This window comes from Cryphonectria parasitica (genome assembly GCF_011745365.1).
Source record: "Cryphonectria parasitica EP155 unplaced genomic scaffold M406scaffold_8, whole genome shotgun sequence".
In the NCBI taxonomy this organism is placed as follows: Eukaryota; Fungi; Ascomycota; class Sordariomycetes; order Diaporthales; family Cryphonectriaceae; genus Cryphonectria; species Cryphonectria parasitica.
In genome coordinates, this window is record NW_024468916.1 from 1,635,864 (window position 1) to 1,651,189 (window position 15,326).

Consider the following 15,326-nt stretch of genomic DNA (forward strand, 5'->3'; position numbering starts at 1 on the left):
ATCGATGCTGAGGTTCAGAAGAAAACACGGGAGAGATGCTGACCATATGTGCATATGACTCTTCCAGTTCCACGCATCTGCCGTTCCAGCTCAATAAACAGGCTGCGTAAAATGGCCTATACACGACGTAGGAGACCTAATCCTTGAAGAAGCTTGCGTACTACTCAGGGGAATTGTCCAATAGTTCGGCATTCGGAAAATTTGCATGCTTATTCAACCTAAGGAGTATTGAACTATAGAATCACAGACCGCTGAACGTGATGCAAGCAAACTATCAATAGTCACTGTGATGTTGTCATGGATCAAGGAAAAGAACAATTCGTACACTCAGCCTCGTGTCGCGACCCACCACCATCCATCGCTTTGTGTGCACGGTAAGCCCTTAGCAGAAATCGGTATTGGGGACGGCAGACTCGGCAACTGGACAGGGACAAAACGTGACTTGACCAGGGCCGTAAGCGAGGTCCAAGGCACTCAATGCTGCAGGTAAACGGTTGCCTTCGGTGCCGCTTACCGGCCGGTCAACTTGACGCGTAAGTCGACGACACACGAAACATTTGAAATTGTGATGCCCGGATTGCTACGCGTTGTGGGCCGATATCCGACTCACGGACGCTCCAAGAACAGTAGCGAACAAGCGGCCCCACACACGGGCCGTTCATGCCAGGGCTTCTCTGATTTAATTCTCCGAATGGGCAACGGCCACTCAGCCTCACGGCATACCTCAACAGGCCAAGGTCCGGGGAGACAAGGACCTTGGCGTACACTGGACTCTGCTTTAGGCTATAACTCCTCCGTCAATAATACGTCCCTAATATGCAACTTAGAAAGGACATGCTTACCGCAATGCTTATACTAGAACTCATTATCGAGTTCATCTTTCATGAGCTATGTGATTGTTAACGATCCAGCTCAACAGGAGGCAACCAGTTCACTTTGAAAGGGGGGGGGGGGTCATGCCCTATCTCTTGAGCAGTAGCACTACGTCACAGCATAAGCAAACAAACAAGGAAACCAGTAGCGAATCATGCTTATTCTGAAAATTACTAATATGTATCTATAAAAGAACTCTTTTGTGGGCACGCTTCTGCAGAGATTTGATTCGAGGGGGGTGGTTTACCAGTTTTTGTTAAGCTACCGGTGAACTCAGCCATCTCGATCCTCTCAGTTCCCACAAATAAACCTGGATCGTTCCACTTTTGTTACTTTTTCCCTCCTCTCCGTATTGATGGAGCGCTAAAGTTTGTTGATGGCTCAGTTAACACACAAAATAATCAGTATACAGAGCGTAGGCATACAGGGAAGAGAGAGAGAGAGAGAGAGAGAGAGAGAGAGAGAGAGAGAGAGAGAGAGAGAGAGAGAGAGAGAGAGAGAGAGAGAGAGAGAGAGAGAGAGAGAGAGAGAGAGAGAGAGAGAGAGAGAGAGAGAGAGAGAGACAGAGAGCACTGCCATGACTCAAGATACAGCTTCAAGATCCGAATAGATATGCCGAAGTTGAGGGATTGTGCAAAGTCTGCCAAAACGTACGATAAGTTGTCCAAAAGAGGAAAGCGCCCCGGATCATAAGCCTCCAATATGGCTTCCCCTGAACTGTACAATAATGCGGGGATTCGAAACCCTCCGTGCACATGCAAGAGTTCCAATGATGTTGAAAGGGGACTTGATTCGTACGAAACTGTCTTACTCCGAGGCGAACCCCGGATGCGCGTTTTCACTAGTCTGAGCGATTCCACTTACTAATATTCCGGGGTCTCAACAGAGGTCCTGGTTTAGTAATGTGTGCCCACAATATATGCATGGCCTTTGCCCTCTGTCAAGGAAAATATTCTATTGATCGTGTCCTGACACTATTGATCCTTCAGGGGGCCCCTCTTTGCACGCTTAGATCCCAGCGATCTTCTTTTGTGGGAGTGTAGTGCCTGATCTGCTTGTGGATTCCATCGATGCGGCTGGAGATACGACGCACGGTCGTCTATCCTCCCCATTGCGTAAGCTCACAGAATGGTCTTTCTCAACCAACACAGCATCGTCACTGAGTCTTCAGTGTGTGGGTGCCTGTGTGCGCGTAGTTGCGTGGCTATACACCAACCGGTCAGATGGATCCAAAGGGGGCAGAAACAATATTGACGACGATGTTGACGACGACAGGAGTTGAATACGAGCCTGTGCTGTTTGAGTCTATTGGTCATCATCCTGCGCCCCCAAGGGAGTGTTCAATGTCTACAATGTCTATAAAGAAGAGTTCTCATCCAACACAATGTCTTGACTCGACATCATCATCATTATCACATCTCAGACGCTCATTTCCCCTTTGGGTCTTTCGTAGTCGTTCATTTGTAACATCTTCACTCATTACTTACTGATTGTGTTCTTTCCTTTTATACTCCACTTGTCGCTCCTTATTCCGCCTCACGCATAAACGGGAGCATGGCTTTCAGACTCTTGACAGCCGTGGCGGTTTGCGCTTCCATGGTTACTGCGAGCCCCCAACCTATCTCGTTCCCTCGCCAGAACTTGGCTCCCTCCCCAAGGGCATCCAGCGCATCTCCTTGTGCTGGAAATACTGCAGACGACCGCTCTGTTTGGTGTGACTATAGCATTGACACAAACGTAAGAAGGATAATTTTCTGTCACAAAAGCTTTACAAATTGCTGTTTAATAATTACCTGCTTATTGACATCGACCTTGCTTTCTAGTACTACGATGTCGTGCCGGACACTGGTGTGACTCGCGAATACTGGTTCGAGCTACAGAATATCACCGCATCCCCAGACGGCGTCGCCCGCGATATTCTGACAGTGAATGGCTCTCTCCCTGGCCCGACGATCGAGGCTGACTGGGGCGATGAGGTGATCGTTCACGTCACCAACAGCCTCAGTACGAACGGGACGACCATCCACTTCCACGGCATTCGACAGAACTACACCAACCCTTCTGATGGCGTCTCCTCCATTACCCAGTGCCCCACTGCTCCAGGCGACACCGTCACGTACAAGTGGCGGGCGACACAATATGGCAGCAGCTGGTACCACTCGCACTTTGCCCTTCAGGCCTACGAAGGCGTCTTTGGCGGCATTCTCATCCATGGCCCGGCCACTGCCAACTACGACTACGACCTCGGCAACCTGTTCATGCTCGACTGGTCGCACCAGACGATTGACCAGCTTGCCAACTATGGTAATACCGTAGGCCCGCCGACCATGGACAACGGTCTCATCAACGGCACCAATACCTACACGAGTGACAACACCACGGTCGGATCCCGCTGGGAGACGACTTTTGAAGCGGGCTCCTCATACCTCCTTCGCCTTGTCAATGTTGCGGTTGACACCATGTTTGACTTCTCCATCGACAACCACACTCTCGAGGTGATTGCCATAGACTTTGTCCCCATTGTCCCCTACACGACTACAAGCTTGGCCATCGGCATGGCTCAACGCTACGATGTGATTGTTAAGGCCGACCAAGCCGACGTCGCGAGTGATTTTTGGCTGCGGGCGTACCCAGATGCATTCTGCAGTGACAACGCGAACCCTGACAACATCAAGGGTATAATCCACTACGGCAGTATGTCCTGACAAACCTTCACTTCTACTGATTCCATATTCACAAGTGGGACCCATTGTCAACTGACGACCAAACAGGCAGTGCCAGCACACCCACGACGACGGGTTACGCGATCGATTCCAACGACTGCGAGGACGAGCCACTGGAGAGCCTCGTGCCCTACCTCTCCCTCGACGCCGCGACGAGCTACGAAGTCTCCGAGCAACTCAACACTTCCGTCACAACCACCACAGCCGGCTGGATCAGGTGGGCGATCGGGGCTGACTCATTCCAGGTCTACTGGGACGATCCCACGATCCTGCAGATCTTTGACAACGTGACGGACTTCTCCAACACCTCCGTGGCCATCGACATCCCGACCCCAGACCAGTGGACCTACCTGCTCGTCGAAAACACCAACGCCGTGACGCACCCTCTCCACCTTCACGGCCATGACTTTTATATCCTCGGCTCCGGTGACAGTGCCTACACCGACAACGTCACCATGAACCACTCCAATCCTCCTCGTCGTGATGTCGCCATGCTTCCTGCCGACGGCTGGCTCGCCATTGCGTTTCCCGCCGACAACCCAGGTATCTGGCTCACACACTGTACGGTTTTTTTTATTTTTTTTTTGCAATCCTCTACCCTACCTTCACTCATGTTCTCTGTATGAGCTTCGATTCAAAAGAAGAAGAAGAAAAACTGACCGTCCACTACTAGGTCACATTGCGTGGCACACAGACCAAGGCTTTGCCCTGCAGTGGATCGAGCGGAGGGACGAGATCAAGGCTCTGTATGATGAGACCGATGTTCGCGAAGCCTGCGCCGCTTGGGATGCCTGGGACAAGGTATCAGGCGAATTGGAGGATGACGATGATGATGGAATCTAGTGGTATAGCATGATGAGTATGAGAGCCTAGCTTATTGGCAAGAGGCTTTATGACACGAACATTTTCTTCTTCTTTTGTTTTATACTAGGATAATAATATAAACTTGTTGAGTGTTTTGTCAGCTACATGTATTGCAGTAAAAGCCCCATAAGTGAAGGTAAAAGTTTCGAAACAATTTCCAACAAAAAGAAAGGGGAAAGAGAACGGGACGAAAAGTGCACGGTCTCGAGGTGGTTCATTGAGGACCAGGGCAGCTGTGGGGAATTTGGCCTCACTTGATCACTGTAATATTTGTTTCCTCAATAGAAAAGTTAAATACAATGTTACTACTTGTCTCATACCTCTGAGTTTGCCTAGTTACCACTAGCAACAATTATGCTAGGCCAGGTGCTTGATCAAGGTTTCATACAAACCATGAGTCTCACAATTCCTAACAATATTGAGAAATCACTGCAGCAGATCTTATGATACATTTATTGGGCATTCACTCGCTAATCTCACGCTCATCTGCACTTGCACTTAATTACGGCACACCCTATACTTGAAAATGGAACTTGACCTTACACCAATCTACTTAAGAAAGAGGAGGATAATTTCTCGCTTTTGAGCATACCAAGTCTTGAGATGCAGCCCGTTCAAATGTTGGCATGTGCAACATTTGATATTTCTCTTTTCTACAGAAGATATTGATCACTGTAAAACGTTCATCGGTCTTCAAAAGCATCATGTCGCGGACCTGAATGAATAACCGGGCCCACAACTGACAGTATCAAACCCCGCATGTACGCTTATACATAACAGCACGTTATTTTTCCACTTCGGGATGCTTTCTAGCGAGTCCTGGAGCTATTGTGCTTATTCACTTGACTGCTGGATCTTCCCAACGTCCAGTTTATGTATACGTGCTTATTACCAAAAGTGAACGTTCATTGGAAGAAAAGCATATAACCTTTCTTCCAAATCATGGCTTCACAAAAACAGACAATCCTCATCACAGGCGCCGCCGGCTTCCTCGGTCAACGGCTGACGGCCGCCCTTGTACAGAAGCACCCAGAGTACCGTCTCGTCATCACCGATGTCATAACCCCCTCCGTCCCCGCAGGCCTGGCACACACAGACAACATCGTCACCATCCAAGCCGACCTCAGCGACCCAGCCTCCCTAGCGGGCCTCCTCGCCCAGGCCCAGCCGCTGGCGGCCGTCTTCGTGTTCCACGGCATCATGTCCTCCGGCTCCGAGGCCGACCCGGACCTCAGCCTGCGCGTCAACCTGGACGCGACGCGCGCCCTGCTCCTGAAGCTGGTCGAGACCAACAAGGGCGTGCGCGTGCTCTACGCCTCGAGCCAGGCCGTGTACGGCGCCCCCTTCCCAGACGTCATCACAGACGCGGTGACGCCCACGCCGGCGGGCGTGTACGGGACGCACAAGCTCATGACCGAGCTCCTCATCAACGACCTGCACCGCCGCGGGCAGATCGACGCCTTCTCGATGCGCTTCCCCACGGTGTCGGTCCGGGCGGGGAAACCAACGCAGGCCGCCAGCTCGTTCCTGTCCGGCATCGTCCGAGAGCCCATGAACGGCCAGGAGTGCGTCGTGCCGATCCAGGACAGGCGTTACCGCGCGGTCCTGTCCGGGCCCGGCACGCTGGTCGCGAACCTGCTGGCGGTCCTGAAGCTCCCGAGCGAGGCGCTGCCGCAGCATGTGCGGTGGATCAATTTCCCTGGCATCTCGGTCACGGTGCAGGAGCTGCTGGACGCGCTGGCCAGGGTGGGCGGGGAGGACAAGCTGCAGTTTGTGCGCGAGGAGACGGATCCGGTCATGGAGAGGATCCTCAGGAGCTGGCCGCTTAGGGTCGACGACACGACGGCTATGAATCTGGGTCTGCAGCGTGATGAGAGCGCCGAGAGCCTTGTGAGAGAATACGTGGCCTCCATGGGCAAGTGACTGGGGACTAAAACGTGAAGGGGGAAAAAAAAAATAATTGAAAGTTTTGTGTGTACAGTCTGCCTAAGTGATTTTGTATATACATGAAATGCAATCTGCTCCTTTCACACAGCCTTGGACAAGCAGCTTAACAGTCCGGCCTGAGTTATTACAAGCATTGAGAATAATAAGAGTTCGAGACCTCGCAGGCCCCAGAAGAACAGCAGGTCGCGCCCGTCCAGCCTATGCCACCGCACTGACCATACAGCGCAGAACAGCCAGTAACTGGCGTTGTCGAGGCAGTGGCAGGGGCAGTGGTAGTCACGGTACCTGACCCGAGCTTGCTCTCCACGAAGGCGAGGGCCGCGGCGCCGTACTCAGCGCCGTAGCCTTCATGGGTGGAAAGATCGTCTCCATTGCAGCAGTAGGGGTCAGTTGCGTCGCAGTAGCTCTGGATCTTGGCAGCTCCTGCGCACACGAAGCTTGAGGAGCGAGCATCAAACTGGGAACCAGGGTTAGTATAATCACTTATACGGCATCAAAGACAAATGAGAAAGAGAAAAGAAGGAGGAGGGAAGGAGGGAACGCACGCCACCGGCTGTACAGCTTCCCACATCATAAGAGAGCCCGTAGACGTATTCAGGATCCCCCTGGAGGATGACAGCCTTGATCTGGGCAAGAGCGGCGGTAGAGATGGGGATGGCGGTGGACGTCAGCCCTTGGTTAGGATCGCCGCCACCACAGAAGGCATTGTCGAAGATCTCAGCACCCTATATTTAACAGCCCACGGGCTTTGTCAATACAACAATCATACATCACTCTCTGCATTTCATTTTCTTCATAAGTTGCGCACCTGTGAGTACCCTACGAGAACGAGCTCTGCACTGGGGCATGCCTCGTTGTAGGCATTGACAGCAGCCGCAGCCGCGGCGGTGCCCTCGATGAGCGACTCAGAGTAACTGACATCGCCGCAGGACGCCTGTCCACCACAGGCCGGGTAGACGATGGCCTCAGCAGTGGACCCGGGATAAGCATTGAGGATCTCGTCCACTACAGTGATCGAGGAGCCGTACCCAGCACTGGCGGTCGTCTCACGGGCACCAAAGATGTGGATGCTGGAACAAGTCACGCGCTTCTCGGGATCTATGGGAGAGGCATTGCTGAGCAGGCTGTAGTAGGTGGAGAGAAGCAGGAGAGCTGTCTGTTTTGGCGTCATGGTGTGCAGAAAAAACAAGGTTGAGTTTAGAGATTCCAAAAGATTGGTTGATCGTGTTGAGAGGATAAAGTCTGAGCCCCAATAATCGTCAAGAATCTTGTGTGATGAAGGGTTGAAACCATCTGCCAAGATATATCCACCTAGGTTCGCACTGGTACCATATAAATGCTGTCCAAGTCGCCTTTTCTCCGAAAATCCTCTTCCCTGGGCTCTTGGTTAAGGCTTCACATATCTCCAATGGTCGGGAGTATCGTTCCGCTACTACAAAATATGGCTTGAAAGAGGAGAGCCTGCTATAGCTTGACACGAGCCTATATCCTCCTACTCGTAAAGTATTACCTATTTCATCCTTTCGGCCGAGGGTATCCAAGCAACATGAGGCCGCGGGCACGCACAGATGCTTTCCATTCCATGTGACAAGTACTTAAGCAGTCAGTCTAGCTGCCCAAGGACTGGCAGGCCATGGCCGTCGACAATTTCCGCGGACCAAGGCTGAGCTAAGTCCCCGGTTTTGTCACAGCTGCTCGGGCCGCAGAATGTAACATACTTTCCCCAGCTGAGCCCCGCTGTGGCTGTTACTTATTCTGGAAGGAGGATGGATATACTTCGAAAGGCGAGAAACCCTGTACTATAGTAGACCTATACGCTCACAAACACATGTCCATGCATTCAGCCGTGGGCCCAACGTGGAATTTAGCCGCCACGTCTTTTGCTCGCAGACCCTATTCCGAATTGCCCAAAACCAGGTTATTCAACTGTTTACTATTACCTCCGTACCAAACTTTCGAGTAAGTTCCCTTTCTTCTACCGGCCAGCTGGGAATCGTTTTCCGGTCAGGTAGTCACACGCAGTGGACAAGAATACGACATCGGCGCCCGTGTGTTTCCTATGACGATTGTCTGGCGTGGAGGATGGAAATTGGATGCACGCATCACATGCATGCCCATTGGGAAATACAAAATGATGCAGCCATCCGAGCTTCTACGGTAGTTACCATACATAAGTAGTTAGCAATTGGGACAATCAGACGGCCATATGAAGCTGCTGCTAAGTATTATGCCCTGTGTGCCTAGTACTATGTATATTTCATGGTTGGTACAAGGCCCAGACATAGCAGCGCTAAGACTCATATGATTTAGTGTGGCATTCTTTAGCTGCTATCATGGCCAAGTGTGGAACTCGATCCCTGAGCGCTGTGAGACAAGCAGGGTGCAGGATTTTCACAAGCATTATGAATCAAGCTTTTCCACACCCCCTTGTTCTCATCTGCCTAGTATAACGGTCAGCATGAACCATTATACTGGGAAGACTTTTCCATAGGAATTGTGATGGTGGAGTTTTAACAGACCCGATAGTCGCCTCGTGGCGAGAGTCCTGTAGCGGGTACTTGGGGACCCATATTCCGTGACTTTATGAATACATTGTGCAAGAACCCCACCATCACAATTTCTGTGGAAGAGTCTGCCTAGTATAACGGTCAGTATATTTCGTTGTGGCCTTGAGAATAGCATCACGTACTATCTTGCTTCCTCAAAACCAGCTCCGAAAAGATCCATGTTCGATTCATGGGGCAGACACGTTTTTTGTCCTTGAGGGCTTTGTATAGGGTGTGTATGTATTTTTGCTATGCTTTGTAGCTGCCATACTTGTTCCTTTTTATTTTCCTTTCCTTTCTTTCTTTCTTTCTTTCCCTCTCATTGAAGCTGTGTGGTTCCGGACGTCGGTGATCACTTTCCGAATTCTTCACTGGAGCTGCATGTTTTTAGTTTCTATGAAAGACAGAGGAAAAGGCCTCATTACAGAAGTCAAGAAATTAATGGGACCATTTTTTGAAGCATTATTTTGCCATCCTCGAGGAAGAGAAAGGGCGGACGAGGGGGCCAGACTGATTCGAAAATCCCGGTCAACTAACCTCTGATGTAATCGGTACTGTGGGTGGTTGGCATAGTTTGGTAGGGTTGTATCTCGGTACGCGGACTCTGGGGGTTGGGGTTATTTCAACCTCGGTCCTCCCCGCTGGCCAGGGCTGAAAAGGCCCCCCGAATTCGATCCATGGTACAGAGACTATACCAGCTGGGGCTCCGCATTTCTTTTCTTTTTTTGTTCTTCTCCTCTAGGTGATCTTCAAAGTAGATTGTACTCATGCGACCATCTTTTTCTTTCGTGTCCGTCGTTGCACACTTGTATTAGTGACATGGTGTTTGAGCGTAGAAACACGAGCATTAACAATCCAGCCAAACCTCGGGCTCAGGGCCAGTCTCGAATTTTTCTCTTATTTTGGTTTTCATCTGATCTTTTTCTTCTTTCTTCTTCTTCTTCTTCTTCTTGCGGGAGAAATAAAAACCTCTGTGAGCATTGAAAGAATGGATTGGACTGCTATCTTAAAAGATGAGGAAAAGAAGACGCTCAAAAGAGTGTCTTTTGTACGTGTAAGTGGCCATGGTTAGGGGTTCCCCAAAACCTACCAGACTTTCAGACAGGCTACAGGGCAGACTCTCCCAGCATATGATGCAGCACTAAAAGCAACATTCTAACCCAACTCCACGCCCATTTCTACACAAACTATCCTGCTTTTGCTGCGTCTCAAATTACAGCTATCTATTTTGTCAACATCCTTGTTTATTGTCGACTTGAACGATTTCGAAACATAAGAAAGCCACAAGGCGAACTCTCTGAGGCTATCTACAAGTCTGGCTGTTGGTTGTCTGGCAGGCCGTGCACAGCCCGTGCACAGCCCTCAGCCAGTGACTTACTGGCTCTTGCACAGTTCTTGTTGCTTGTGACTTGTTCTACGACCTGCAAAATGGACAAGTCATATCTTTCACATCCGGAAGCTGGCCTGCTTCTGCTCAGTAATTACACATCTTAAAAGCATACAAAATCGCATCGCTATTGACACGGAGGAAAAGAAAAGAGGAGATCAACTAGGCAAGTATTTCTTTTGCAATTAAACAGACAGCTGTGTTCAAGAGCACCTCACATTCTCTCACCTCACTTATATACTCTTTAACTTTAACAGAAACACACCAAGCAACTCTACCCCATTCTTATTATACTGCTATTGCTTGGCCATAAATTACCACAACACCGATATCCTTCGGAAGATTGCCTTCTTCACTGCCTGTTACAATCAGCAGGATCTTGCCATCTTTTTGAAATACGACTTGCTCGCAGTCGAGAAAATAGAACTTCCTTTCATGATCTGCAGGCTTGATCCAGTCGATAGCCTTTCTCGGTTCAAAGAAAGCAGCGTCTTGGCTGAGTTTCTTGCCATGCTACATACAGCTATTAGCCATCTTAATTTCATTTTTCAAAGTGACTAGGAACGTATATACCCCAAACCCCCCCCCCCCCAAAAAAAAAAAAACCGTATTGTCGGACATGATTGGAATATGCGTCACAGGAGGTTCGACCCGCAATCTGGGTGGAAGATCGCACGAACCACTTGAGAGCTGGAAGCCTGGAAAGTAACCCCTGATGAAGAGTCAAGGTAGCGATGAGTTTATCAGGTGTGGAAGAGGATCAGATGGGGAGTTGGAAGTAATTAATACGTCATATGCAGGTGCACCTTTCGGACTTACCAATTGCCTTTCATGCCAGGGGAAACAAAATATAGTCGCAGTGAGTTGTTCGGTAGTTTGTTGGCTGCTTCTTATGCCCTCTCTCCCAAAGAAAAGAAGACATGGAGACGGAAGGCTGTCTTGAAATCAAAGTAGTTCAACCCCTCACCCTCTCAGATGTGTTGGGGGGGGGGGGGGAGGCCATACCAGCTATTGATACCTAAAGTCAAATTATACCCAAGGGAAAATCATTGGATTATAATATTAGAAACTCCAATATAACTGACAGACTCAGAATAGGGCCCAAATGACAGCAGGTATGTACACGCACAGAGAGAGACACAAACACAAACAGACAGACCAAGCAGACATAACATAACCCACAAAAGAAAATTTGTATTTTCCCCATTATTCTACATTTGTGCCCTGCCTATACCTGTGCCATGCAATGCAAATCAAGAAAGCAACCAGACCATCGTCCCCCCGATGGCCCCGTATAGTATTCTCCCCACCATCCCATCCCGCAACTTGCTAATCACCACCCACGGCAAATAAGTTTCTAGCCACCACGAGAGTTGGGACCACCGCCGCCCCCGCGTGCGCGCTTGGCTTTCTGACCACCCGCATCCGATTCACTTGGTCGTTTGTTCCCGGGCTGGAAGCTCTCGGCGTTCGGGTTGAAATTGCCGCTCTCTTTCCGGTTCTGTCCCTGCGCCCCTCCCCTCCCTCGCTGGTAGACACCACCGCGGCCACGCCCGGGCGCACCGCCCCTCGTTGGGACTGGAATGCCCGTCCGTAATGGTTGGTTCGCTTGCTGCTGTTGGCCCTGTGCAGCGGGTTGCTGTGCTGCAGGCTGGGCAGCCTGCTGGGCTGAGGCAAAGGGGTTGGTAGCCGCTGCAGGCGGATGGGTTGGCGAGGCTGTCGCAAACGGGTTTGCTGGTAGTGTGTCGACAGGAGCCGGTGCCACTGCTGGTGCTGGTGCTGATGCTGGTACTGTTGCTGCAGGCTGTGTGGCCTGCGCAGGAGTGCCGTTCGCGGACGGAACAGTGGTGCCTTGAAAAACATGGTCAGTATGATTTCCTTCCGAACAATCACGGTTATAGTGTTCGCAACATACCAGTCGTTGCAGCGAGGGCTGCCTTCTCTTGTGCAGCTGCGGGGCCGCTGGAGGCTGCAGCTGCAGCTGCTGGTGGTGCAGGCTTCGCGGTCTTGGCCTCCTCCCAAACCTCACCGACGGGGCGCTGTGGCGTCGCCTTGGCAGCCGTCTCGACGACGAACAGCTTCGCACTTGCCAGTCTGTGCTTGTTCTCCGTCATGTTGATGCGCAGCGCAGATTTCTTCGATTCCATCATCGTGGCCTGTTCCCTAGCACTCACGATCCTGGCCTCGTACTCGGTCTTGATTGCTTGCTCCGTCTCATCCTTGATCTTCTTGGTCTCCGCGAGCAGCTTGTTCTTGATGTTGTTGCTGACGACCGATTTCAGGGTCGTGTTTTGACTCAAGAGTTGACGCGTGTCAGCGTCATTCAGTTGTGCAAAATCGGCAACAAGCATAGCAGGTAGACCGCCCGTCGGTGTCTGCGGGGCGGGCTGTTGCTGCTCTTGCTTGGCTGGCGTGGCTGGCACGGCACTGGGAGCTGCCGCTGCGCCTTTGTTTTCGGCCTCCCAGATGGCCCGCTCTTGCTGAAGTCGCAGGGTGTATTCGCCCTGGAGCTTCTCCTTCTCTTGTGCGAGCTCGGCCTGGTTCCTGGCCTTGTCATCAGCCAATCTCTTGTTGAGAGCTTCCTTCATCTTCTGAGATCGCTTGTCCACAATCTCCTTCATGTTGGACTCGGTCTCCGTGATCTTGGCCTTCAACTCAGTAACCTCAGTCTCTAGTTCCGTGATCCGGGCCTCGGCTTGAGCCAGCTTCTGCTGGAGCTCGGCGCGCTCAGCATCAGGCAGAGCGGCTGCCGCAGGCTGTTGAGCCTCGGCAGGGGCGCCATCCTGAGGAGGAGCCTGCTCTTCGACCTGTGGAGCTGCTCCGGTCGTGGGCTGAGGCTGTACTGCAGGTTCAGCCTGAGCTTGAACCTGAGCTTGAGACTGAGCCCGAGCGCGAGCCTCATCGCGTTCTTGTGTGACCTCGGCAAGTCGTGAGCGAAGCTTAGCAGCCTCCTGATCGGCCGCTGCCTTGGCTTCGTTTGTTGCTGTCAATCCTTGCTGGGCGCTTTCCAGCTGTTGTTGCAGCTGGACGAGCTGATCAGCCGGCACAGTAGGTGGTACGTCTGCGGCAGGAGTCTCTTGTGCGACAGTGGCAGCCGACTCGAGTTGTTGTTGCAGCTCATTGACACGTGCCTCCAGGGCAGACTTCTCTTGGACAGCTTGGTCAAGCTCAGTCTGGACCGAGGTCAGTCGTCCCGTACACTCATTGAGTTGAGCTTGCACTCTATCCCGCTCAGCCATCAGTTCGGTGTTTCTCTGCGCCTTTTCCCTATCCCTATTTTTGGCTTGTTCGATGATTTTGGCCCGAGCTGCTGTCCAGTTGGCCCTGTCGTTCTCGGCGGCCGTTTCGAGTTCTGTGATTCTGGCCTTTAATGACTCCTCGGATTGCTTGAGCGTGTCGCGTTCTGTCTCGATTTCAGAAAGCTTCGTCTTCATCGAGTCCATCTCAGCCGGATCGACGCGACCCTGTTGGTTCACAATGCTCTCCACACGCTTCGACCAGCGATTGCGATCCTCGGTCATCTGCGCAAGCTCTTGCTCAAGATATGCCTTCCGATCCTCAAGCTGGCTCTGTTCGTTCTTCAGCGGCTCAATATCGGCTCGTAGCTTGGTAATCTCAGCATTCTTTTCCCCGAGTTGACGCTCTAGTCGCTTGTTCTCGCTGCGAAGGGTGGTGTTGCTCTCCCTGATCAGGTTGAGCTCGTTCAGCTTGGCCATGAGCTCCTCATGGCTCTTGGCCAGGCTATCATCAGTCCTCGACACGCGCTCTTGCTCGAGCCGGAGCTGTGCCTCTTCCAGCTGTGACTGCTTGGAATCGAGCTGCTGTTGTATGCGCTCAGCCTCGCGCACCTTGATGTTGTATTGAACCTCAAGGATTTCTTTCTCCCGGTGCAGGTACTTGTTGAGTTCGGTGAGCCGCTCGATGTCGGAACCAGGAACAGATGTGGTGGAGTCGCCCTCGGCATCCATGAAAGCCGTGCGGTTCTCCTTGATGGAAGCAAGCTGGGACGTGAAGCTATTGAGCTGCTCCTGCAGCAGCTTGTTCTGCTGGTCGACATCGCGGCGCCTCTCCTTGAGTTCCAGGATTTCTTGTCGTAGTTGCTGCTCGCGCTCGGAAAATGATCTCTTGTTGTCCTCGAGCGTGTGCTTCGCGGACTCGGCCTCGGCCCTCCATGAGGCGGATTGGGTCTTCAGCTGATTGTGTTGCGCTCGGAGACCCTGCAGGGCCTTTGCGGCGTCCGCATGCCTGACCAATTCGGTCTCATAATCTTGCTGTGCTTTCTTGGCAATCTCTGCTTGAGCGCGGAGATCCTGCTGATGGTACTTTGCCCGCTCTTTGAGTCGCTCCGCGTCGTCCTTCATGCTGGAGATCTCCTCTCCGAGTATGCGCTTCTCTTCTTCGTACTTCCGTGTGACATCCGCCTGGGAGTCCCGTAAGGATGTGAGCTCGGCGTTAGAGTTCCTCAGTTCCGTAGAGACATCTTCGATCCGCTGCTGCAATTCCTTGATCTGCGCATCCTTCGCACCAAGATCAGCTTCGATCTGCTCGCGGAACTGATCCTGTGTCGCGTTGATCTCATTCAGAGACTCCTCAGCACCGTTCGCAATCTCCTTGTACGACTCTACCTGCGATTGGGCGGATGCCAAGTGCGAGTTCGCCAGTTCCAGATCGCGCTTGAGGTCTGAGATTTCATTGATGAGTTCTTCGATTTGGGCCTCGGTCTCTGCGTCGGCGGCCCTAGAGTCGACGGCAGTGCCGGGTCTAGGCGTGGGTCGCGGCTGCAAGCGCTCAGCCTTCTCATGGGCGCTGCGAAGCTCGATCGTGAGCTCATCGACACGAGCCTGCAGGTGATCCTTGCTGGTCTTAGCAGCAACCAGTTCCTCCTTGACCGAGTTGATCGTTGTCATAAGCTCATCGACGCGCTGCTGGTGCTGTTGGGCATCGTATTCCTTCCGCTGTTGGAGCTTCCTGCTCTCGTCGACCTCT

At 51.8% G+C, this 15,326-nt stretch overlaps 3 protein-coding genes and 1 non-coding gene across 4 annotated transcripts; 3 read left to right on the forward strand and 1 right to left on the reverse strand.

The window, feature by feature from the left end:
- Nucleotides 1-2,427: 2,427 nt before the first annotated feature.
- On the forward strand, nt 2,428-4,439 carry M406DRAFT_342366 (uncharacterized protein; the record flags this gene model as incomplete). Its single annotated transcript, XM_040921766.1, has 5 exons — nt 2,428-2,498; nt 2,541-2,610; nt 2,697-3,567; nt 3,645-4,157; nt 4,270-4,439. The coding sequence occupies 5 exons, from the start codon at nt 2,428-2,430 to the stop codon at nt 4,437-4,439; spliced, it is 1,695 nt and encodes a 564-aa protein (XP_040772581.1).
- Nucleotides 4,440-5,402: 963 nt separating this feature from the next.
- M406DRAFT_50624 (uncharacterized protein) lies at nt 5,403-6,383 on the forward strand (the record flags this gene model as incomplete). Its single annotated transcript, XM_040924420.1, has 1 exon — nt 5,403-6,383. The coding sequence occupies one exon, from the start codon at nt 5,403-5,405 to the stop codon at nt 6,381-6,383; it is 981 nt and encodes a 326-aa protein (XP_040772582.1).
- Nucleotides 6,384-6,531: 148 nt separating this feature from the next.
- M406DRAFT_265303 (carbohydrate esterase family 5 /Carbohydrate-binding module family 1) lies at nt 6,532-7,578 on the reverse strand (the record flags this gene model as incomplete). The annotated part of the gene is made up of 3 exons (XM_040917722.1): nt 6,532-6,864; nt 6,953-7,132; nt 7,216-7,578. 3 exons carry the CDS (start codon nt 7,576-7,578, stop codon nt 6,532-6,534), a joined length of 876 nt encoding a protein of 291 aa, XP_040773025.1.
- A 1,459-nt stretch (nt 7,579-9,037) lies between these two features.
- On the forward strand, nt 9,038-9,155 carry M406DRAFT_t106. Its single transcript has one exon. It is a non-coding gene; the product is annotated as a tRNA-His (tRNA).
- Nucleotides 9,156-15,326: the final 6,171 nt, after the last annotated feature.